This window comes from Apus apus, chromosome 8 (assembly GCF_020740795.1).
Source record: "Apus apus isolate bApuApu2 chromosome 8, bApuApu2.pri.cur, whole genome shotgun sequence".
NCBI classification, from domain to species: Eukaryota; Metazoa; Chordata; class Aves; order Apodiformes; family Apodidae; genus Apus; species Apus apus.
Genome location: NC_067289.1, coordinates 13,782,215 through 13,806,684, shown reverse-complemented (window position 1 = coordinate 13,806,684; position 24,470 = coordinate 13,782,215). Strand labels below are relative to the sequence as shown.

The 24,470-nt window shown below is 51.6% G+C and overlaps 2 protein-coding genes across 3 annotated transcripts; one reads left to right on the top strand and one right to left on the bottom strand.

Annotated features, from left to right (window-relative positions):
* Positions 1 to 1,844: 1,844 nt before the first annotated feature.
* On the bottom strand, positions 1,845 to 13,834 carry LSG1 (large 60S subunit nuclear export GTPase 1). 2 transcript variants are annotated; one of them, XM_051626624.1, is made up of 14 exons: positions 13,740 to 13,834; positions 13,544 to 13,661; positions 13,184 to 13,304; positions 12,561 to 12,647; positions 11,669 to 11,755; positions 9,517 to 9,577; positions 8,626 to 8,802; positions 7,535 to 7,957; positions 7,129 to 7,230; positions 6,042 to 6,185; positions 5,617 to 5,740; positions 4,890 to 4,969; positions 4,050 to 4,223; positions 1,845 to 2,766 (listed from the first exon to the last, which is right to left on the bottom strand). In XM_051626624.1, exons 1-14 carry the CDS (start codon positions 13,818 to 13,820, stop codon positions 2,587 to 2,589), a joined length of 1,959 nt encoding a protein of 652 aa, XP_051482584.1. In that variant the 5' UTR covers positions 13,821 to 13,834; the 3' UTR covers positions 1,845 to 2,586. The 2 variants fall into 2 exon arrangements, with proteins under 2 accessions (XP_051482584.1, XP_051482585.1); XM_051626625.1 differs by lacking the exon at positions 8,626 to 8,802.
* Positions 13,835 to 21,941: 8,107 nt separating this feature from the next.
* FAM43A (family with sequence similarity 43 member A) lies at positions 21,942 to 24,051 on the top strand. The gene has a single exon (XM_051626916.1). It carries the CDS (start codon positions 22,181 to 22,183, stop codon positions 23,267 to 23,269), a length of 1,089 nt encoding a protein of 362 aa, XP_051482876.1. The 5' UTR covers positions 21,942 to 22,180; the 3' UTR covers positions 23,270 to 24,051.
* Positions 24,052 to 24,470: the final 419 nt, after the last annotated feature.

Below are 24,470 nucleotides of genomic sequence, written 5' to 3'. Positions count from 1 at the left end.
CAAGCACAAGATGTCCTAAAAGGGAAGTTCAGCTGTAAACTATATTCCCAAACTGGCTCTCAAGTAAAAACATAAGCCAGGGAAACAAACTGCTTACAGAATAAAGCAAAGCCCCCTGAAAGGGTAGGCAGACTGCTGGGGTGCTGGAAGTGCTGTGGATCCCAAGGAACAGAGTGGAGCTGGCAGCAGCCCGCACGTTCCTTCCACATGCACAAGGCTCTTTAAGAAAAACATAACTCAAAAATGGAAACTTGCTTTCTGCAGAAAGCAGCAGGGGCAGCCAAGAGGCTCATTCAGCAGATGGCCAGGGTGAAGCACAACATCTCCTTTGTGCAGGCTCCTGACAGCAGAGCAGTCTCCACATTGCCTCACGCCCACCAGCTGCTCCTGTGTGCTGTACTGAGCTGTCAGCACAGCCCAGCTGGCGTTCCCCAGCAAGGGCAGGGCAGGGCAGGACGGATGTGGTTCAGCAACAGACCAAACCACCACAGGAAAGCATTAATTGAACCATGATCCTCACCCATTACCCACTGTGCATACTGCTCAGCAGCAGCATAAAATATTAATAAGCCTTTTGGTCCTCCACTCGTATTTACGGTCCTTCTTCTATCGAGGCAAGAGTCCTTTAGCACAGCAAGGAGCAGTTTGCATTTAACAAACCTGATCAATCATTATTTGCTCAGTCGTATTTACACTGTATTTGTTTGCCTGAATGAACAATCCCATCCATTCAGGCAAACTCCACTGCAAGTGGTTCAGCAGGTCTTGTGGCCAAAGGTTTCTGCAAGCAACAAGTAAAGTCATCTCAAGCCTCAGACCCTGGGGATTTCTGTTATTCCCTAGATATGGAAGGTCTACCCCCAGGACACAACATGTCCAGAGAGGAGGCTCAAGGAGACCCAGCTGGCAGGAAAGGGCTGAGAATGCAAAATGAACAAAGAATTTAAAAAGCTTTGAAATAACAGAAAAAATATTTAAGGTCACCCCATTTAAGTTAAGGTCACCCCAGCTTCAATTTGACAGCTAATAGCTTCACACAAGACAGGACACAAAGAAGTGGGCATTTCTGAGCAATCAGGTCCCTAAACCATTGTAAGGTACAAAAGCAGAAGCCATCCCTTGAAGTAGTGGGAAGTCTGATCAGAGACCAATTTATCTAGGGCCCAACCTCTTCAGGAAACTAAGGCAAAAATAATCTTCCCTAGGAGAACAGGATTAAATACTCTCTCCTGAGAATGTACTTTCTGCTATGGTACACTGACTTAAATACCATATTAACTCAGTATAATCATGTTTTAGTTTTACAGATAGCAGGGAAATATCTTCCCTCCAGTGATGTAATTAAGAACTTGAGAGCAGGGGCTCCAGGGGAAGCAGGAGTCAAGGTGAGAGCTCTGCTGTCAGGGGACCCTCTGCATACACAGTGCAAATTGGCTCTACAGGACATACACACAAAGGGTCAAAAAGCCAAAACCACTTCAGTTGCACTCCCCACATCTGTTGTGGCTTTGCTCAGCAGCTGCTTTCATCTTTCCATCCATACTTCAAGCCTAGAAAGTACAAAATTACAAGGCAGCAATCCCATTTTAGTATCAGAGACCAGTGTCCTGTTACTCTGCTTCACCATCTTAAAAATAAAAAAAGCACAATGTGTCTTTGAGAGCCTTCCCAGTCCTGTGCTGGACTAGGAATGAAAAGCACTGACCAAGGGGAGGGTAACCAAGGTCTGACCCTAAGTAAATACGGTATTTTTATTATCAAATAGTAATATACTAATTGAAATCTGTCATTATGACACTTCTAGGTCAATGCTTGACAGGTCAGACAGAACATGACACCACAAAAAGGTAGTAAAATCTCAAATATATTATAGGACAAATTAGCACCAGATTTTTGGCCAGTCACACGGAGCTAATGTTTTAAAGTACGAATGGGAAGTCACACAGAAAAACAACTGATACCAGCTCAGTGTGAAGGACATAAAGCAGCATTTTCCTTGCACAGTGTCCTGTGCTCTGTCTTAAGCCTGGCAGACAGGGAGTGGTTTCAGCACCAGATTCTACAGAGTACAGCTGGTATAGCACAGAACCAAGAGGGCAATAAAGATCCTTTTACCTCACTTTTCAACACATTAAAGTGTTCTGTGAAATTAACAAAGAAGCTTTAAAATAAAAGAAAAAGGAGATGAGCAATAGTTTCTCAAATTCTAACAAACATCACTCATTGAAATTCAACTGTTCACAGATTTTAGTCAGTTTCACAGGGCTTGCTTTATAAAATACATCATTTTTGGAGGGAAAAAACACTCCCACATGGCTCCATCTACTCCCATTGAAAGGATGTTTCAGCAGCAGTCAAACATCTGGCTGGCTTCCAAATACCAGGAACGGCCAGGTCTCTTTTGTTCTCAGAAGGGATGAACTCCAACTATCAGAGCCCACTCTTACCCACTGCCCAGACCAATCCATACCATGGAGCTCCCAGGTGAGCTAGCAATGCTCACTTACTCTTTCTCCCCCCGCTTCAGTTCAGGCTTGCAGGACAATTCAATCCCTGCCCCAGAAATGCCAGATATTGATGCCACAGCTAAGCCTCCAGGTGCTTAGTGATCCTGCGAATTTTCTCCTTCTTGTTCCTGTTCCCGTGTTTTTTCCAGGGCTTTCCTACCACATTCCCAGGATTGGGTGTAGTCACGGGCACAAGGCCGCTGCCGGGCCGATATCCCATTGCAGCCCGAACTCCTTTCACCAGGGCGCGAACGTTCTCCTGGAAGAGGAGACATAATCACCAATTTAACCACAAGGAGCCTGTGACACATGAATAAAACCAGACACAGGCAAGCTCAAACCCATCACAACCTGCTCAGCCCCCAGCTCCAGAGCTGCAGGAAAGGTCACACCACGCAGCTGAGTCCAAGCCTGCCAGCACACTCCAGTTCTGTCTGCAGGCACGCCTGGCTGCACCAGGGCCCCAGCGCCTGCCACTGCAGCAGAGGCAGAGCACTGAGAGGACACTGGGCTCCCACAGACATGAGCTATGGTGCTAGGATGGATTCTCACAGTCTCTGCTTTGCACACAACAAACTGTCTTTGCAAATACATCTGGCATCTGCGAAAGCCAGAGACAAAAATAACTTGCTCAAGTCTGGAGCGTGGGTAGCACTCCCTGTGCCAGCACTTAGGGCAGCCAGAAGAAGAGTCTGGTAATCCCAAAAATTCTTTTCAGGTCTTAATTTTCCGAGACAGCTCACTGTTTTTTGAAAAGAGCCCGAGTTCTTGTTTTCAAAATGCATGACCATCTTTAGCAGTGCTGAAACAAATACTGCTCATATCCAGCTAACCAAGCAGAAAGGATAACACAACCTATGACCCATCCTCTTCACTCCTAACTCCCTGTTCTGAACTTTGTCAGGTATGCAGACTTAATCAGTTATGGATTTGACATTTAATTATGAGTCATTAATAAGTCAGTTTTTTTAGTAGTGCAGGGGCAAAAAAGATCCCTGTGGAACCTAACAAGAAGCATATAAGTTAAGAAAAATTTCTATGTCACAATTAATTCTGAGATGTCTCAATTATATTTTAAATCTGTTTCTGTGTTCCTCTCATATGATTTCAGGTTCTGAGTCAAAACAGCCACCTAGGACTAAATCGTTTTAAAGAAGCTTATCATGACTCCTAAATACATCATCTCAAGAAAGGAAAGTTAGTTTGAAGGACCTGTTAGTCCAAAACCTGGCCAGCTGCTGTGTCATGCCACTGTCCTTGCTTTAACTTTCTTCCCAGTCACTCTCCTGTTTACTCAAGATTGATGTCAGGCCCATAATGACAAGAGTCTCCCCGCTGACCTTTTAAAAATCAACTACACACACTTCATTAGTTATCTTTCGGTCACCTAAGACATTCCCAGTGATTTAGGAGATAATAAAAAGAACAGAGCACTCTTGGCTAGAAACTACATGCAGATGCCAGTGGCATCTAACACAGTCACCTCAAACCCCACCAGCGCTGCAGAAAAAACTCTTAGAATAAATCTCCTCCAGAATTTACCTGGTGGAAAAATGTTTTGTCCACTACATTTTCGATTTGTTTTGCTTTGGTGTTCTTCTCAGGCTTCACAGGTCCCCTGGCCTGCACGGTTCTGTTCTCTGGGCACCTTTGATGCTGGTGTTGAAAATCATTTGGGTCAATGCCAGGAGGTGGATGGCAATACAACAGCTTTCCCTGTGAAAGCAGCGGGATACAGTTAGTACCAAAAACCTCAGAGACTGATCCAGAGAGAAATGAAAACAACTCCAAAGTTAAGGGCAGCCCTGGAAGTCCAGAGGCTCACACTGGCAGACTAACTACCAGTACACTTATGTCTCCTCCCAGGCAACAACTGGCTCAACTTCTGAGTTCAAGTACTGTTCCACCTCTACTTCAAAGCACCATTTCCAACTACAAAATCCAGCTGCAAACAAAACAGTGCAGAACTTTCAGGAGGACTGGAGGATTCTATTGAGAAATGCTCAGCAACAAGTCACCAAAAGGTTCTGTAGAAGCTTCCAATATTACAACACTCAAAACTACAGGCCTTAGTGCCGAATACTTGTCCAACTATACAATATGGGCTTGTTTCCTGACTGTCTGATGCCAATTTTATATAGATGATAATTTATTGGGCCAGCACCATATTTTTAAGCAACCATCTTTTTAAGACTAAGCAGCTTGAGAAACTGAATTATTCTTTCAAAACATAAAAATAGCCTGATTTAAAGAGTATTTTGATATATATAGTGATTTAATCCAGAGAAACAGAATTCACTTTCTTGTTCTCCTTCATGCTCCAGTGAAACCTCTGATTCATGTCCTAGCAGGAAAGAAAACTCAGATGTGGGAAGCACTTACACTGACGTAGTCTTTTAAGACATATCGGGCTGATCTCGGCTGGTCTGGTTGTCCATGTGATGTCATAAAGCCTCTCATATCTGGAAGATAAATCCAAAGTGCATTCTGTACCAATACAACAAGTGAATCAACACATTCTTCTCTGCTGCCTAACTGCATATTTGTCTCCTTTCTCAAAAAAAGCTCCCTTAGGAAGAGGCTTCTGTTGGGGAAAGCAAAAGAAAAAGGCAACGTTGCTGACTGCAGAGGGATTGCAGAAGCATTCTAACCTGAAAGGAATGATGAGAGCTGACAACTCTCTACCATCAGAAAACCTGCTTCTTTTTTATTATTGTCTTAAGGCCAGAGAAGATTAACTGCATCAGAGAACCAGACAAGGGAGATAAACCACTGCATTCTTCAAAGTCTAATTCAAGACACAGTTGAGGAGAGGTATCTAAAAGGATGAGAGCCTCACACCACCCTAACACAGACTGGCAGGGTGTTTCACCAACATCCTCAACACAATCACTACATCAGTCAGACAAAACTGGCAAAGCACCTCTGCAACGCAGAGACGAGATTAGATGTTAAAAAAGATCCTTCCTGAGGGGAGGGCAAGACCTCATGGGGAGCTTCAATGCACACCAAACCTGAGTTGGGCCTCACTTTGAAAAGTTCTCCTAAGGCCATGCTGAGGACCATGCACACAGCATGGGCAGGAGGTATTAAAGGGACCATCACTCACATCCATATGCTGTTAGCAGCTCTTCAGCTGTTGGCTTTCGATCTGGATCCTCATCTTCCCTTGGCCTTATGATATTTATTCCATAGGTTGTTTCCAAAATGTTTCGTGGGATATGCTGGCAAACGTAAGCTAGTGAAGGAAGCCACGTGGTCATTTTCAGCTACACAAGTAACCCTGCCCTAGTCACTCCAAGATCATACATTCAGAATGACTTCTGGACTTGTTCACACACCAGAAAAACAATGGAAGTCTGACAATGAGACGAACTTGAAATGGGGAAACAGCAGGGCTGTTTTATCAAATGTGTGTCCCCACCACCCTCAACAGATGAGCATGTGTGCCTCTAGCTGGACTGGAACATGCTACATTGCATGCTCCAGATCCAGTGCCTGCAGACAGTCTCACAAACCCCATGCAAAGGATATTAGAGAAATGGGCGGGACATGGTCCCTCATCTGGTCTATAGGTAGAATTCCAGAACAAATCATTTCTGCCTTGGTAGAGATGAAAGACGGCATCACCAGACCAGGGCAATCACACAGGCACAGGCCAGGCTCCACATACAGGGTCTACACAACAAACAACCGATGAGTTCACCAAGGCAAGTTAGTGTCCATGGAGGAAAAAGCAACAACAACAACAACAAATAAATCAAATGCATAGATGGAACAAGGATGCAAATGAAAATAAGCAGAAATTCTACTAACAGACATCTACCCTGCTGGCCTCAACCAGGAAATCTGATGTGGAAACCGCAGCACTTCCAAGGTTCATAACTAAGGTGTCCAGATGGGGGCAGCAAGACCTTCAGCTCTCCAGTCTGATAGAATCATAGAATCATAGAATCATAGAATCCTAGGGGTTGGAAGGGACCTCGAAAGATCATCTAGTCCAACCCCCCTGCCAGAGCAGGGTCACCTAGAGTACATCACACAGGAAGGCATCCAGGCGGGTTTTGAAAGGAGAGGAGAAAGCACTCCAGAAACCTTTAACTGTGTTGGACCTTTTTAAACAGGTAGGAGAAGATTGCACTAATACAAATCCCACAGGGCTCATGACAGCATTGGAGATGCTGCCTCAAAATTAAAAGCTTTAACACGGCAGCATAACTAGACTTATCCATAACAGTTACTGCGGACAAGAAGAATGGTTTCAAAACTTGACCTTAAGCTATTCAGAGAACCACTCACTTTTCAGAAGTTCACTCCTGACTGGTGTTAAAAAAAACTAAGGGTCAAGCTACCTAAATAAAATCAGGAGATGGAAAATACCTCCCATTTCACAGCAGCTCTCATGTGTGAGTCTCAAACTGTAGCTGGAGTTTGGAAGCAGGAACTATAGCTCCAAAATTATATATACCAAGCCCACTCCTCTCTAACCTAAATTCTGCTGGGCAGAATTCAGGTTGGTGTACAGAGAGTCCACCTGGTCACAACTAGGTCATAATTAAGCTCTCTTCCATGGTGGAAAAAAAATAAAAATAAGAAGATCAATGTTCTTTGTTAGAAATACCTGAAAGTGTTTTGTACGGCCTGGTGTAGCAGATACGGACACCTTCTTATTTCCAAGGATTGTGTTGATGGTTGAACTTTTGCCAACATTAGGGTAACCCACCTAAATGACAAAGAAGTGGAATGGTAACAGTGATATCCAGCAGGGTGATGTCAGAAGACAGGCAGAGCTCTGACACAAAAGTACTTTAAGAAAATGTACTAAAAAAATAAAGGCAAGCAGTGGGGAACACTGAGTTCCAAGAACTTCCCAATTAATCTTTGCACAAAACTCTCAGTGATTTGTGCTTGCTAGTTTTTTTTACCTTTATGGGAAGTCAGGGCACAGGATTAATTTTTTCCAAAGAAGGCATATGGAATTAAAATCTAGATTCAGCAGGTTCCATTTAGCATGAAGTTCAACTCACCAGCCCAACATTTACTTCCCCATCCTTCACCCTTGGTCCATTGTGCATGGTTTTGAATATCTCCAGCAGTTCATTTCTCTGTACCAGGTGGCTGAAGTTCCTGATGTTCCTGTTCTGCTCCTGCACTACATGCTGCACTGCAGTACCATCAGTCCTGCTTTCCATCCTCCCTGCAGCAACAGCATTTACTTGGTCCCCCGTTTCATCTTCAGAACAGGTTTGCCAGGCCTCCTCTTCATCATCTTCACAGTCTTCATATTCATCACTACTGTCATCATCACTAACCAGAACTTGGTTTACAGTTTGCAAAGCACTGCCTGTGGATGAGCTTTCTGCACTATCTGGTGTTGTGTCCTCTTCTTGGCTGGAGCTTTCATCTTCAGAATCACTCAGGTCCTTTGCTAAATCTTCAGTGTCTAGTTCCTGTGTGAAGAGTATTCCATACGTGAACAGACTAGGTATTTTTTGAAGGAGACATGGGATATTCCATAGCTGAACGGTGATGATTGTAACAGATTAACCCAATAAAACTTGAAAGCAGCATCTATTGATAACATGTAAGTTGTGACAGCAGCACAGTTTGTTTCACTGGGCAAAGAAAGGCTCTCAGGTACTTTAGGTTCTCTACAAAACACCTCCCCACCCTGCGAGAGAAAAACCCTCTGTACAGATAACCACACCCCTCACAGCATCCCTCTTGGAAAGGATTCCAATCCTGCCAATGAGTTAAAGAGTTTGCAAACAAATCTACAAGGTCTGTTTCTGTGGCTACTCATCAGCAGCCTCATGGAACAAATTTACATTCTAGTTGAGTATTATGTATCTTGTCATTAACCTTGACATTGAAATTGCAAGCACTACAGTGACTGAAGGGTGTACCATTTGGTTAATCATTTTACTCTCCTCACTTTGTCTCTGAATCAATCATTAAAGCACTGGTTTACAGCCACACAGGTCCTTAGAATAATCCTTCCCTGCAACAGGGACTATGCCTTTCCTAGAAAGGCACTCAGGTATAGCACAAGCATGAGTACAAAGCTAGTTATCAGAGGCAGCCAGCACACACCCAGCTGGAACTGGTCATACAGTACCTTTGCTTCTCCAGCCAGCCTCCCGCACTCCGCCAAGGCTGACCAGAACACCACCTTAACGCCCTCTTTCTCAAAGAACTGGGCCCAAGCAGCCCGCTGCTCCTCACTCAGCAAATCTGCTTTGTTTATCAGGATCATGTTCTCCTTGTCACTGCTGACTTCCTTAACGTAGCTTTCCTGAACAAAACAAGAGAAGGGTCAGCCCGTACTCTGGTTTGGATTCCTCCTCTCCTCAAGGTGATAAGAGCAGCAAGACAAGTTACCCCATCCAGCTCCATACAGGTGCAGCTAAGCTTACTGTCCCCAGGGCTAGATGGAACCAGTGTTTAGCAGACAGCTACAAAGACAAATTGGAGCACGCAACTCAAATACAGGTTGTTTCTGGCCACGTGTGCAAACACCTTGTGTGCTTAGAGCTACAACAAGATACTAATCAGCACCTCACAGCAGGAACTCCTAAGCTCAACTATTTGAGCAACTCTGTATCTTGTGGATGCACAGTGTTCCACAGCCTGTCATTACAAAGTTGTCACTTCAATAATTCTTGATCCTTTGCTTCCAGCACAGTAATCTCACCCATCTTTATTCCACTAAGCTTTTAAACAGTACAATTCCTTTAAGTGTGGACACTTCTAGTGAGTAATGAAGAGTCATACAGTGTGTGCAATATAACACCTGCAGAACTGCCTCTAAATCCACAACACTTTGCATGAACTATCAAAAAAATGTTGAAGAAAAATAATTGCATGCCAGAATACTTGCACAAATAAATAAGATATCCAGGCACAACTGCAGAACAACTTCAAGGTGGCTTAATGTGTTAAACAAAAAACAAGTCATAAATCCTAAGAAATAAAATGAAGACAACATTCAATAAAGAGGTTTACTTACCAGATCTTGGCATCTAAACAGAAGGGGATTTCTAGCATCTACAATCTGGACTACAATATCACTGCAAAAATAAAAGAAAGCCCCATAAAGTACTCAAAAAAAGCAACAAGGCACAGCACATTACTTGCTTTTAGGTTTTGCTTGGAATTGTAATTGTTTTAATTACATTATCCTACTAACTACCTTTACTGAATTAACAAAGCATCCCAGCATCCCACGTGCCTCGCTTGGCTAATCCTCCTGCACAGCCAGCAAGGGGAAAGAAGGCACCAGAGCTCTGCCAATCCACTGACCCTTTGGAAACGTTCAGCAGGCAAGAACCAGAGCCAGTATCCTATCCTTCAGAGTTTTACTGAAAAATGTGATAACACAACTTCTGTCTATTCTCACCCCCAAACTGCAGTGGTGTGGCCAAAGACAGGAAGAAGAGGTGGTTTTCCTACACAGCGAGATATTCTGGAACACTGGTGTTCCCTCTGCATGGTGCAAGATGTACAGTCTCCCACAAATGACCTGCAGATTCTAACCATTTGTTATTGGGTAGATTTCAGAATTTCCTTTGTGCCTTTCTTGTCAGAAAAAGCAAAGAAGAGTGAAAGAATAGTCTTACACTCCAGTAAAACACAGTGCTCCCCCAAGCAAGCTAGGCCTTGGAAGTGTGCTTTTAGGGAATGTCTTCCATACCCAGACAGCAGGTTGTCACCACGTATAGCAGCAAGACCCATCAGTTTTACACACACTGGCTTCAGATATCAGAGACATCCATTTTTGTTTTTTCATAAGGAAGGGAAAAAAATTAACTACAGCCTGCTTCACTAGAGCTTCCCCAGACAGGTGATTTAAAATTCTGGTTGCCACATGCTGATTCTATTTGCTTGACAGGGATTTCTGTTAACTCAGGACAGCTACAATGAACAGCAGAATTTCAAGCCTCACTAAGCAGTAAAAAACCCATAATAAATAATAATAAAAAAATCAATAAACGCCCTAAGGGAGTAATTTAATAAGCCCCATGGGTACAAAGAGGTACTGAACAGTTACAGAAATTCAAAGATCAATAGGAGAGAAAGCTGACACTATGGTACTGGGATAGGATACAGAGAAGTCACTGCTGGGAGGTAGCTTGAAGCAAACACGAGGCTGACAACAGATCGAATTATCTGGCAAGGTAAGGGACTAGATGACTTCTGCTTGATTCTGTGACAGAAATAAAAAGCTCCAATAAAAGCACAAAGGCATTAATAACACATTCCAGCCACCTCAAAACACAGAACACACTCACACTGCACACCATGACACCCTACAGTGGATGCTCCCAACCCAGCTCACTCCCAGCCAAAGGCCCAGCAGCACCCAGTACAAAGCCACTTTTGTGAAGGGAGCAGCTCACCATGACCTCACTGGTGAAGTATTTTTCAATTTCAGGAAAATCAGACAAGATGATCTCAAACTTAATTACTAGTGAAATTAAATGCCCCAGTTAGATTAACATAGCAGATAGGACTCCTATTGTGTTACAGCTCAGCGGAGTGAACAAAGCTATTTCTGTGACATGACAGGCTGCTGTCTTTTGTGCACTGCTGCAATTTCTCTGCATGGCAAGAGGCCAAGGACCAAGAGGCTCTTTCTCTCCCGATGTTATTTAGCTGATCTCCCTTGTCCCCTGCCCTTGAAAGTCAGTCTGCAGCTGTGGGGTTAAGAGGGGAAAAGGGGTTAATCTTGGCAAAAGATCTCAAAGACACATTCTCAAAAGAGGCCTCCCACACAGTTACTAGAAGAAGCCAAGAGCAGCAGCATCTGAAGAAACATCAGAGGCTCACAGCAAACCACCTGCAGAATTGCAGTGCTGATAGTTAGTGTGCTCCACTGAGCAGCTTTCCTCTCCACTTCAGAACAAGTCACTTCACTGCTGATAATAAAGCATTACTAACTGTATTTGTTTTTCCTGTGCTCAGACAGTTGAAGCTTGGTTAACAGGTGGGATGGAATATTGAGCAACCTGGTCTGGTGGGAGGTGTCCCTGCCCATGGAGATGGGTTAAAACTAGATGATCTTTAAGGTCCTTTCCAACCCAAACCATTCTATGATTCAAAGGCTTCAATTCAGGAAAGCACATTAAACATTACTCATAAGAAGCAGTGATGTTCTTTACCTTCTTTCAATGACTCTCCAGAGCTGACGCCAAAATTCCAAGTTTCGTTCAAATGGGGTTAGAATTAATTTTTTTTCCTCTTCAAGGCTAAGACAGAGCAGGGAAAAGACACTGTATTTGGTCCATGTCAGGCAGTAAGCACACCACCAGCTCTTCCCTACGTCCAGGAGGCTTTAGTCTCAGAGACAGCTATCAAATCACTCATATAGCTAGTTTTGTGTCCAGGTAAACCAGTGGCAATGGCACTGGTTCAGTGGAGACACGATGGCTCCTCGTCATGCCAGCAGAGAAGTGGTAAATGATGGAAAGAACAAACACTCGTCAAGTCTGCCCACGAAATTTCAGAGCCACAATAATAAAACCAGGGGAGTTATCCCAAATACCAGCAGTAATTACTCAACCAAGTACCACCTGGAAAGCATAATGAATTTGGGGGTGGTACCTGATATGCCTTTATACCACCTTTGGCTCCCTGTTACCAGCTCCCGAAGGACTTTGGTCAGGGTGAGGGTGGGTTCACAGGGTGTGTGTAAATATCACCCAAACCCCTCTCCTTGCCAGCAGTGACAGCACCAGAGCAGCACAAGCTGGCACCACTGTGCTCTATCCAGGGCAACACTGTCGCTCTTAGAAGACTCATTCACCACTTCTCCACAGGCAAGAGCAGAACATCATGCTCCAGCCTGAGAAAGCTTAGCAGCAAAGAGTACAAGAACATACACACACAACAGCTATGGAGAGCTCACCAGAGATGTGTCTGGACTGTCACGAAACAATCACTGGGAGCTGCTGATGTTAATTGTATAGATCCAGCAAGGATAAATGAATCCCACTGCTTCACGTGTCTCCAAATCCCACCAGCCAGTGACCCAGACACAAGTGGCATACTCACTGGGCAAGCTGCCGCCGCCACTCGAGGAAGCTCTCCCTCTCAGCTTGCTTCAGCTCCTCTGCACTGGTTGTCCTATCCCAACCTGGCCTGTAACAAGCACACTTTGCGGTGAGCAGTCAGAAGTGGAAATTAGACCAGTTACATTATCGCAAAAAACATCCATAAAGAACACACTGAGACTGATACAGCTCAGATGCTCCTGCACCTGTGTTTAGAAGCTTTACTACCTTCTTTCCTTGTTACTTCCAAACTTCAGTAGCTGAGAGGACACTACCCTATGCACACTAGTTCGCACAAAGCTGCTTTTTCAAGCCAAGATTTGTAGGGCATTTACAATAGGCTATTCATATCTCTGTCTACCACACACAGAACTCTGGAAAGGCTTTCCAGGTGGCCTGGAGCACCAGCTCCAGCAGTGCCAGGCGTTTTAGCAGGAAACCCACACAACCAGGGGAGAAGGGCTGGCAGCACCCACACACCAGTTACAGCAGACTCGTGCAGCCCAGGCCGTGGCTTCCCTAAAAGCAGGGTACTGCCAAAGCAGCGGGCTGTCCCCAGGCCTGCAGCCACCGAGGGGCTGAGCCCGTTCAGCAGAGGATCCCGGCCGGCCCCGCAGGACTCACCGCCGCGGGATGCGCAGGAACTGCCGGTTCTGCTCGTGCAGCTGCCGGACGCGCTGGGCCTCCTGCGCCGTCAGCAGCCCCGTGCGGCTCTGGGCAGACACGATCTGGATGTTCAGCCGCTCTGCAGGCAGGGACAGCATCACACAGCAAGCCAGGGGTCCCTGTCCCTGCCTGTCACCAGCCCGGCTGGCCCTGCCGCCCCACCCTGTCCCTCGTCCCCCGCTCCCCACCCGGCCAACCCCCTTGCCCGCCCCAAGCGCGCTCCCCTCCCTCGTCCCAGGACCGGCCGCTCCTCCCGCCCGGGCCCCCAGCCCCGCCAGCCCCTCCCCGCGGGGCCCGGCGGCAGCCCCGGCCCCTCACCGGCCTCGAAGCGGGTGCCGGCCAGCTCGGCTGTGGCCAGGAACTCCTCCAGCGGGCTCTGCTCGGCCGCCGACCGCAGCTCCGGGCCGCGCTCGCCGCCCACCTCGCTGGCGTGCAGCTGTTGGGACAAGAGGCCGCCGTCAGCCCGGGCCGGCCCGGCTCCCCCCGGGCCCGCTCCCCCGCTCCCCCGCCCTACCCAGGAGGCGGCGCCGCGGCGCTCCAGGCCCCGCTGCCGCTGCAGGCACCGGCCCAGCCCCGCGCCGCGTCTCCTGCCCATGGCCCTCCCGCCGGAAGCGGCCCGCGCGGCAGCTCCGCTTCCGGCCTCCCGCCCGCCTTCCTCCGCCGCGCCCCGCGCCCGCCCCGCAGCGTTCCGGGCAGGCGGGTTCCGGGCCGCCATCCCCGCACCCGCCGCGGGGCGGCGCCACGGACCGACCGCAGGACGGACCCCGGGGCCGGTCACCCCCCCCGGGGCCGTCGGTGTCCGTGGGCCTCCCCACCGCCCCGGTCCGCTCACCCGCCATCCCTTCGGCACCCGGCCACACGCTGCCCTGCCCGTCCGTCTGTCCATCCCTACACTGCCCTGCCCTCCATCTGCCTGTCCATCCCTCCATTCCCATGCTGCCCTGTCCATCCATCTGTCCACCCAACCCATGCACAACCCTCTGTCCATCACCCACGCTGGCCTGCTCATCCATCTGCCTGCCCATCCATCCATCCATCCATCCATCCACCCATCCATCCATCCATCCATCCGTACGTCCGTCCATCCGTCCATCCATCCATCCATCCATCCATCCATCCATCCATCCATCCACCCATCCACCCATCCATCCATCCATCCGTCCATCCGTCCATCCATCCATCCATCCATCCATCCATCCATCCATCCATCCACCCATCCATCCATCCATCCATCCGTACGTCCGTCCATCCGTCCATCCGTCCATCCATCCATCCATCCATCCATCCATCCATCCATCCATCCATCCATCCATCCACCCATCCATCCATCCATCCGTCCATCCGTCCATCCATCCATCCATCCATCCATCCATCCATCCATCCATCCACCCATCCATCCATCCATCCATCCACCCATCCATCCATCCGTCCATCCGTCCATCCGTCCATCCATCCATCCATCCATCCATCCATCCATCCACCCACCCACCCACCCACCCATCCCTCCACCCCTCCATCCCCACAGCTCTCAGCACGGCCACACGCCCCCCCAGCCCAGCTCTAACCCTCTCGCTCCCGCTGAGCCGCCGCAGCAGCGCCCGGGGCTGCAGGGGCCGGTTTCACCCGCCGGTTCGGCCGGCACAGATTCTATCTCCGAGCAGCAACCGCTGCCGGCAGTGAGGCGTGTGAAACGCTGCCCCAGCAGAGGCCACGGGGCAGGGGTTTTGTGTGTCCCCCTGGGGAGAGCCGGAGCCCATCCGAGCTGAGCTTGCCCAACACAGGATCCTGTCCCAGTTTCCATCGCCCCAGCATGGCGTTTGAGGAACGGTGAGGACAAAGAGGGACCCTGGGCGTGGTGGCAGTGGAGGGGTGTGCTACGAGGGAGCTGCCAAAGCCCACCCAGAGTCTGGGCATCTCCGCGGGACGGAGCACATTGCCCACCCTGCCAGGGGATGATCATATGTCCCAGCAGCAGCTGGGGTGGCCAGTTGGGGTCAAGATAGGAGGGAAGGCTAAATTAATAAACAACTTGACCTGTTCTTGCACAGTGAACTGATTTATGAACCATTTCTCCTTTATGGGTGTTGGGTTAAGGCTAGATATTTTTCTACTATAGCTCTGTAATGTGTATCCGTTGTAACTGGAGAATAACCCAGATAATCCCTGGAAAACACAGGTACTGCCTACACAGGCAGGCAAAGCTTCACTTCAGGTGCTGGCTGCCAGCAGCATGGCAGCCTGCAAACCCCCTGGGCACGACCAGTCTGTTCTCATGCTCAGCACTACATGATGCCTCCCATGACAAACACTCGTTAGGAAGACACAGTTCTTCCCTTCTTCTCCTTTTCAAAGCATTCAACCATACAGCATAAACTTCCCAGGTACATCTGAACCCTTGCCGTGCTCATCCCAGGCTCTGCCACCACCACCAGCCTGGCCCAGTCCCTCCTGTACTTCTTAAAGGCAAATAAGAGGGACTCACTCAGCATTTGGCTTTTCATTTACGTGAGGTGCTCCAGTGGAAGGCTGGTGGGCTGCAGACAGCATGCAGCCATTTGGTAAATTCATTTTTAATCAAATCATCTTTAATAAAATCATCTCAGGTTTTTATGTGGGCACCAAGGCAGCATTATAAGTGCTCGTTACTGCACTTCTTTTGTACTTCAGTTAAAAGTTACCTTTCTTCTCCGCTGCATAATCACCAACCAGAGCAGCCAGCCATCCCAGCCTTTCCCCACGCCTTGGGTCTGGCAGCACTTCCAACCCCACAGCCGAGGCACACGCAGCGCCATTCCCAGGCTGCCCAGCCGGGGGCAAAACGCTTCCATAAACCCCTTAGTGCAGCCCCGGCAGCTCAGCCTCAGCACCACCAGGGTCCTTGGCCGAGGACACAGCCCCCGGGACAGAGCACAGGGCTCCACGGACCTCCACGGGACAGAGGCACCGTGGCCGGTGGCACAAACTGCAAACAGAGGTACCTGGGGATGGGCAGAAGTGCTGGCACAGTGGGAAGAGGAGGCTCAGGCTTGCTCCACCACCTGCAACCCTCTGTGCATCCTGGGGCAGCGAGGTGTGAGGGCAACCTGAAGAGCAAAGATCTGAGCATTTTTATGAGGATGGTTTTCCCACATGTTGCCCTTTTTTTCCCCACCATTCCCCATTTCCAGACTGAAGCACTCCACGGATAGTCACTGCAAATATTTTTCTGCCACCCCTGTGGGAGCTGCTGAAGAAATGTCCAAAAATGCCCTCATTCTTGCAACAGACACATTTTTGAGCACTGCATAAACACTAAGGAATTACTTCTGTCTGCTGATGCCAGCAGCACAGTGGGGATGGCTTTGAGCAGAGCAATGCTGAAGGAGATCCAGATAGGGTGATCTGAGTGATAGAGATATCCAAGGCTCAGCTAGAGTCCTAATTGCCTATTTCTAACTGCAGTGTTTCTCATCCCACTCCTATTAGAATAGTTTGGGTTTGGAAAGGACCTTTAATGATCATCTAGTCCAACTCCCAAGAGTAAGCAGGGACATCTTCGACTAGATCAGACTGCTCAGAGCCCTGTCCAACCTGACCTTGAACGCTTCCACACATGAGGCATCTATCCCCTCTCTGGGCCTCACTGTAAAACTTGTCCTCCTTATATCTAGTCTAAGTCTACCCACTTGTAGTTTAAACCATATTGCTCTGCTGTGCCTACCTGAGCAAGACAGGTTTCTTCTGGTTTTACCTAAACACCACAACCTGCTGCTTCTAGAAGACATTTATGCATGGATTAATGAAAAGGGCCACCAAGAAAGAGATGCTGTCACCAGAGGTGTACAGAGGTGCTTAGCACTCAAAGTGTGTAAACCAAGTGCCCAGCACTGGCAGATCTTTGGAAGGTGGCCATAGCTTTGGGACCCTTTGCAAAATCATTGCACAGACAAAGTAAAATCTGCTGTCCTTCTAGCACACAGCAATCATCAACTTGTGTCAAAAGGGCTGGCTTCCCTCCCAACTTCTGCCTTGGAGCCAAACCACAGCTCCATTTTTGATGCAAATCCTGAGAATTATTTAGCAGCAGCAGTTCTTTTTCCAAACCACACACCACCAGTACATTTTTTTCCTAAAGGAAACATTGTTCTTTCTGGACAACTTTTCCTCCATTTTCCTCTAAGGCAGCACTGGGAGGAGATCTCAGGACTGTGTCTCTAAAATATTCATGTGATGACTATTCATTATTCATGTAGGCTGACAATGCTGGATTCAGTGGTACTGTCAGCCTCAGCCTGACAAGAAGACCCATTAAGAAACCCCCCACAAAGCACCCCTGCAAGATCAAGACAATTTTGCTCTGTGCACAACTGCAGCTGCTTGAAACCCCTTCTTCCCAGCCATACTCAGAAGCATGCTGGCATTGTAGGAACTGGGGGAGCCAGCTCCACAAGTCTCCTCATCTTTTGATGAAGGTCTTGGTTCCCTCTAGGAAGAGCAGCACTGCAGGAGGCTCTGAAGCAGAGCTGCCTGGCCAAGGCTGAGCCCTGAGAAGGCACCAACCCTACTGGGGCCCTCAGGCAAGATTTTTAGACTCCGCTTCTTCCACAAGACCTATGAAGATAAAATCACCTCCCTGCCTGGCAGGGTGGGGGAAGGTTAATTAGAAAATACTGCCTGCATCTTTGAAGAGTGTGGCAGGAAGCTGGCAGGACATTTCTCCAGCTCCTGGTGTGCCAGCTCTACCTGGACAAACTGGTCCCAGCTGCCCATGGCTGCCTGCACTGGCTCTCCCTCCACATGGTCAGGGATGGTCCCACAGTGGCATCCCCAAGATGGGGCGTCAAGCAGAGGATGCCTCCCTGACACCACCTCTGCACACCCTGGCCTGCAGCACGGCAGGAGGGTGGGTGCCCAACACAGCCCCACTGGTCTGGTGAGCCCACCCTGAGGGTGCTGTGACCCCTCAAGGAGGGGTCTGCACCTGTGACCACCAGCTGCCCTGCTAATGATAGCTGTGTGTGCAGGAAGCGCCGGGCCGCCTGTGCAGGAAGCAGGGCGTGCCACCTTTGGTGACTGAAAAACAACCACGGCAGAGGTGTGCTGCCCCCACCATGGCTCACCAAGCAGCACAGCACCCTGAGCCCTGCCAGCATTGCCCTCGGTGCACCCAGGGGGACCCAAGGCTGCTGCCACGTGGACATCCTGCAGTCCTCATACAGCATCGCCCATGCCCCCAGCCGCCACCCAGCAGGACGGGGTGCTGCTCCTCTTCAGAGAGGCAGGAGCACAGCAGGGGCAGCATGAGTGCTGCTCATGACCCTTCTCCCTGAACAGGAGACCCGTCTCAGGCTGCCCCAGCTCCTGGCAGCCACCTGCAGCTGCTGCTGGTGAGACCTGGATGATGGCCAGTGGGGCTGTGGGCTGTGGCCCCCCAGCTGCTGCCATGGATGGCCTGTGGGACCCAGGTACTGCTCAGCCTTTCCATTTCATGGAAAATCCTGACAGTTCAGCATTTCTTTTGTCCTGGTTTAGAACAAAGAGTTGAAACTTTGACATTTAGCATAGCTACATGGGCTCTGAAATACTTTGTTTTGGAAAACACTGAAATGTCAGTTTGAGACGTTTCACTTTGACTGTGCCACTTCAGCTGCTGCAGCACAACGAGCTTCGTTGCTATTCCAGAGGATAAAGCCTGAGATGTTTCCATGATTCAACCCATGAATTATTTTGGTCTTATCAACTTTCCTTGGCACCTTTTGCTGCTACTCTCCCCACCCAGGGACCTGTATCAGCTCCAGGTCCAGCTGCTGGGCACAAAACCCAAAGCAGGGCTGCTCTCTGCAGGGTGCTACTCTCTCCCATCAGGCAGGCCCCAGCATCTCCCCAGGCTGCAGCAGGGCAGCCAGCACAGGCAGAGGCAGTGGGCAGCTGCCTGCCTGCACCCCGGCATGCACCCCGGAGACTACGGGCTCGTGGTGGGGTGCAACCATGGGCTCCAGCACAGACTGGAGCAGCTGGGGGAGGAGGAGGATGGGGGCTGGGGGGTCTGCCAAGGGCCAAGCGCAGCACTCGCCGGCGCAGGGCAGGCTGGGCCGCGGGGCAGAGATGGTATCTTACAGACTTTCCCACGCCGTGCACAAGTTCTGCAGGCGGGCACACACAGGCAGGTGATGCTCGGTAGCTGCTGGGGTACTGCATAAATAGAGAGCAGGCTGCTGTGCTGCCCCCAGGCTATAGGGCTGTGCAGATAAGCCCCCAGCATGCATGTCCTACACAGCATGGGTGCTGCCAGCCTTGCAGGCGGGAAAGGAGCCTCATGTTCTCTGGGAACCAGGCAGCATGCCCTGGCCCCTCAGGGAAAGCTCCCCTTGCATTGTGCCTCAGCTTCTCCCGTGGCTGTCAAATACATCCAACCTCACAGGAATAGCCTCCCCTCTGCTTAGGGCAGGTGGTCCAAGCTTAACTGCTGCTCCCTGATGCCAGACCTCACCCTAACACTGTGGCACAGCCTCTCAGCCCAGCATGGCACTAAGAGGGGTCAGCATTTCATTTGGGAATTGCTGTCACAGGCCACCACGATTTGCAATATGCTCTTCTGTTGCTGAAGCATGTAGTGGTTCTCCATGCCCAGAACTCAAGTAGCTGCCACACAGCAGGAAAGAGAGTCCTAAAGCTAATTTGGCCCATTAATAAAGCAAGGAAAGCTGCAGTGGTCTCTGCCACACCAAATCGTGGCCAAGCATGATGAGGAACTGAACGGAGACAGTTTCCATCCTCGAAAGAGCTGTAATCACAAGACACCTTCCCTTCAGCTGTACTTCTAGCTAGCCCGGTGGCAGGGATATTGGGGGTGCTGCTCTCCAGTCCCCAGTAGGTTTCAATCTAAGGAAATCTCTACCCAAGAAGACAACACAGAAATGGAAGCACTGCTGACCTGGGGACTGGGCAGCTTGTGGGGAGGGCAAGAAGGTCACAGCTACTCCTTTGTTGCAAGACAAAGAAGACAAAGGCAAAGCACACTGGATGCTTTTGGAAATCAACTAAATTGGCCGTACAAACCCAAGTCTTCCTCTCTCTGCTAGGCAGCAGGATGGTCCTGCAGGCTGGCAGGAGCTGCCTGCCACAGGCTGCAGCATGGCACACATCCCTCCTGCCCACCACACTGGGGGGGCTCCCGATGGGTCTCCAGCACCCAGCCTGCCTCAAACCAGGCACAGCCAAAAGGAGGGACCCCCCAGCTGGGGTGGGATGCTGCTGGGCACGGCCAGCTGAGGCAGACCCCAGCCCCTTGCCCGCCCTCCTGCAGAGTCCCAGCAGGAATCTGGCAAGGCAGAGGGCTCAGTGCAGCACGGTCCTGAGCCCAGGCAGGCACCTCAGTGGGCGCTGGGGTTTATGCCAAGGGGCCCAGGCAGCTTGTCCCAGCTGTGCTAGGGTTTGTGTGTGCTGACACCACGTGCCCGGTCCATGCAGCTTTCCCACTGCAGTTTTCCCATAGGAAAATGGGACCGTAACACGTTCACATCTTAGGACTAGCAGCAGCCTTCCTAACGCTGCAAAAGTGCTGTGCTAGATCCGCCGGAGACAGGAAAGGCAGCGTGTTACAGCTCCACACCCACCACCGGCCTCTGGAAACCAGAGATGCGGTCAGGCGTCCCCTGTGCCAGCTGTGGCGGGGCAGCCTCAGGGGACAGGGCTGACTGCGCTGCCCTCCAACCAGGGGGTAATTTTGAAACGTAATCAAATGGGCAAGTGCTTTTAGTAATTTGACACTGGTCACTGTGGTTACTTGCAGTTCCCAAGTAACCTGCTAGATGGCATAATGTAATAATAATTATAATGATAATGACGATAAAGATACAGGGGTTATTTTAATTGATCCAAACTCTAGAAATTACTTGTCAAATAACCGAAGCAGGCATTTAGATATCTTACTGCATGTGCACGTACCACTGCCCTTTTTCCGAGCGTTTATTCAAACCCTTATGAAGTGCTACTCTCTGTAACCCTGGAATGTCTGTTCTTTCTGGCAGAGGATATGATATGTGACACGAGAAGCTATAGCAACGACACAGAGACCAACTTTCCACAGTTCTCATTACGTCTATGACTGTTCTCGAGAAACTCCAGCAAGAAATTACAAGACAGCTTCTTGTTACTTGGCTGCTGCGTATAAATAAGAAGCAAAGCTTTACTCATACATAATAGCTTTTCTTTGCTGCAGGCCCTTAGGCTTTCAGAGTTGGACTAACCAAATCAAAGGGAAAATGATGTTGCAAGAGTGGGACTCCTGCATGGCACGCCCTGGCCGGGAAGGCTGCTGGGGCTGCGGTTCTTACGGGCCTGGTGACTCCCGGAGCCGGGCTCCGCAGCGGCCTTGGGATTTTCATCAGTTTGGGAGGTTCTGAGCTGCGGGTCCCCCTCACCCCCGCTGCCCTCTCCATCCTCCCGGAACCGCTGCTGGAGGCTGCAAGCGAGCGCCCCGGTCCCCCCCGTCCTTGTCTGGCCGTCGGGGCGGCTCTGAGGGAGCGGGATGGGAGCTGGGGGGCACGGCAAGCCGGGTCCCCGCTGCAGCGGCCGGTGCCCCCGCTGGGGGCCGCGCTCCGCGGAGGGAACGAGGGGGTAGAAGGGCCGCCCAGCCGGGCTGGCACCGCCCCGGGCCCGCCTCCTGCCCGCCCCGCGGCGCGGCGGGGCCGGGGCCGTGGCAGGGGCCGCGGCGGGCGGCGCAGAGCGGCGGCGGCGGACGGGCGGCGAGGAGCGCGCCGCCGGCTCGGTGGGCCGCGGGCGCTCCGCCCTCGGTGCGCGGGGCCTCCCCTCTCCGCGCCCGCGGAGCCCCGGCGCCCGCCTATATCTACGGCCGCGGCGGCCCGCCGCCCGCAAGGATGTGAGGCGGGCGGGCAGCCCAGCCGCCGCCGCCGTGGCATGTCCCCCCGCGCCCGGAGCCGTCGGCGCGGCGCCTAGCCGCGGCTCCGCGGGGCGATGCTGCCCTGGAAGCGGAGCAAGGTGGAGCTGGTGGCGGGCGAGGCGCGGCGGCAGAGCAAGCCCAAGGGGTACGCGGTGAGCGTGCACTACTCGGCCCTCACCTCGCTGGCCCGCGCCTGCCCCGAGAGCGCCCTGCACCGCGTGGGCAGCATGTTCCGCTCCAAGCGGCGGAAATTCCGCGTGACTAGCGAGGACCCTACGTACACCGTGCTCTACCTGGGCAACGCCACCACCATCCAGTCCAAGGGTGAGGGCTGTACTGACCTGGCCGTCTGCAAGATCTGGAGCAAGAGCGAGGCGGGCCGGCAGGGCACCAAGATGAAGCTGACCATCAGCGCGCAGGGCATCCGCATGGCCCACGCCGAGGACAAGGGGCTGCGCCGGCCCGGCCACCTCTACCTGCTGCACCGGGTCACCTACTGCGTGGCCGACCCGCGGTTGCCGCGCGTCTTCGCCTGGATCTACCGCCACGAGCTGAAGCACAAGGCGGTGATGCTCCGCTGCCACGCCGTGCTGGTCTCCAAGCCCGAGAAGGCGAAAGCCATGGCCCTACTGCTCTACCAGACCTCCGCCACGGCGCTGGCCGAGTTCCGCCGGCTGAAGAAGCGGGACGACGCGCGGCACCAGCAGCAGCAGCTGGTGGGCGAGCAGAGCATCCCGCTGGTGCCGCTGCGCAAGCTGCTCAACGGGCAGTGCTGCTACAAGCCACCGGTGGAGCGGAGCCGCAGCGCGCCCAAGCTGGGCTCCATCACCGAGGACCTGCTGGGCGAGGAGCAGGAGGAGCGGGCCATGCACTGCGACTGCGAGGACATCCTGGAGGCGCTGGGCGAGCCCGAGGGCGAGCTGCTGCGCGCCGGCGCCGGCCGCGGCGAGAGCCCGGAGCTGGGCCAGCTCCTCCGCGACTTGGGCGAGCTCAGCCTGGGCAACGACCTGCGCTCGCTGCGCGCCGATCTCCGCGTCCGCCGGCTGCTCTCCGGGGAGAGCACGGGCAGCGAGTCCTCCCTGGAGAGCAACGGCCCGGACGGCGCCGGCCCGCCCTGCAACGGCGCCGAGCAGCCGCCCCCCGGCGACCCCGAGACCGGCTGAGCGCTCGGGCCGGGGCTGCGCGGGCCCTTCCGGGCGTGCACGGCGCCGCCGGGGCGCCCTGGGCCCCTTCCGGGAGTGCACGGTTCCCTCCGGGAGAGAACGGCGCCGCCGGGCTCACCGGGTTCTCTCCGGCCCCTCCGAGAGGGCACGGTCCCTGCGGGGCTCACCGGGTCCCCTCCGGCCCCGCCGAGGTTACAAAGCCCCACCGGGGCCCCTCCGGGCGCCCCTCTTTCCTGCGTCCCCCCCACTTCCCGCGGCATCCCGGGGAGCGGCCGCCGCTGCCGGTGGCTGCGGGAGCCCGGGCCCCAGCCCGCCGTGTCCCGAGGAGGGGAGGCGGCCGCGGGCTGTTTACCTCCGGCTCAGCCCTTGAAGATCTGCCAAATTCCTGGAATAGCTTTCCCCGGGGAGGGCGGCGGGAGGGAGGTGTTGCGCCTTGTTTACAGTCAGAAATCTCGCATCCGAGAGGGGCCCCCCCCGGCGTTTCCTCCATTAAAGTCACTCCATCGTGCTGTCGTGTCCGAGAGGTTTGCACTGTTGTGAAAATTTTTTTAACTATTATTTTTAAGTTAGACCCTTTTTTTTTGTTTGGGCCCCGGTTCTGTCCCCGGTCTCAATGCTCTAGATCTTTTGCTGTGCAAAAGAAGACTCTACTTGTGGCTGTTCACCTGTACATAGGGAAATGTATGCAAATACATTTTGTTATTTTTAAGAACACCACCATTCCGATCTCCTCTGTTTGCACATACGTGAAGAAAATAAAGATGACAGTAATTTAAAAAAAACCTGGGGTCGCTGTGGCGATTTGGCCTCTGTGTGTGTGTTCCTGTAAGGAGATGGGGCAGAGATTGCTTTGGGATGTGTTGGAGCTGTAGGAGGGCACCTTGCAAGCATGGAGTGGGACTCCTGAGCCAGCTGGAGAACTGTGGGGAAACTCACCGAGCACTTCAGGTCTGTTACAAGACACAGGGATAAGATTTTCTCTCTGCAGCCTGTAATGACAGGGTCAGGAACATACAAGAAGCTGGTGTTGGGGCTCTCCAACTGCAAGAACCTAACCACACATCTCCAAGGCTGTGGTGGGGCTCACAGGTAGGGCTTGTGGGTGGGTCTTGCTGCCCTTTGCCCAGCAGCCTGCTGTGGCACAGCACAGCATCACCAGGTCTGCAGTTGGGCACTGATGCAGCTGGTCCCTCGGCACTCA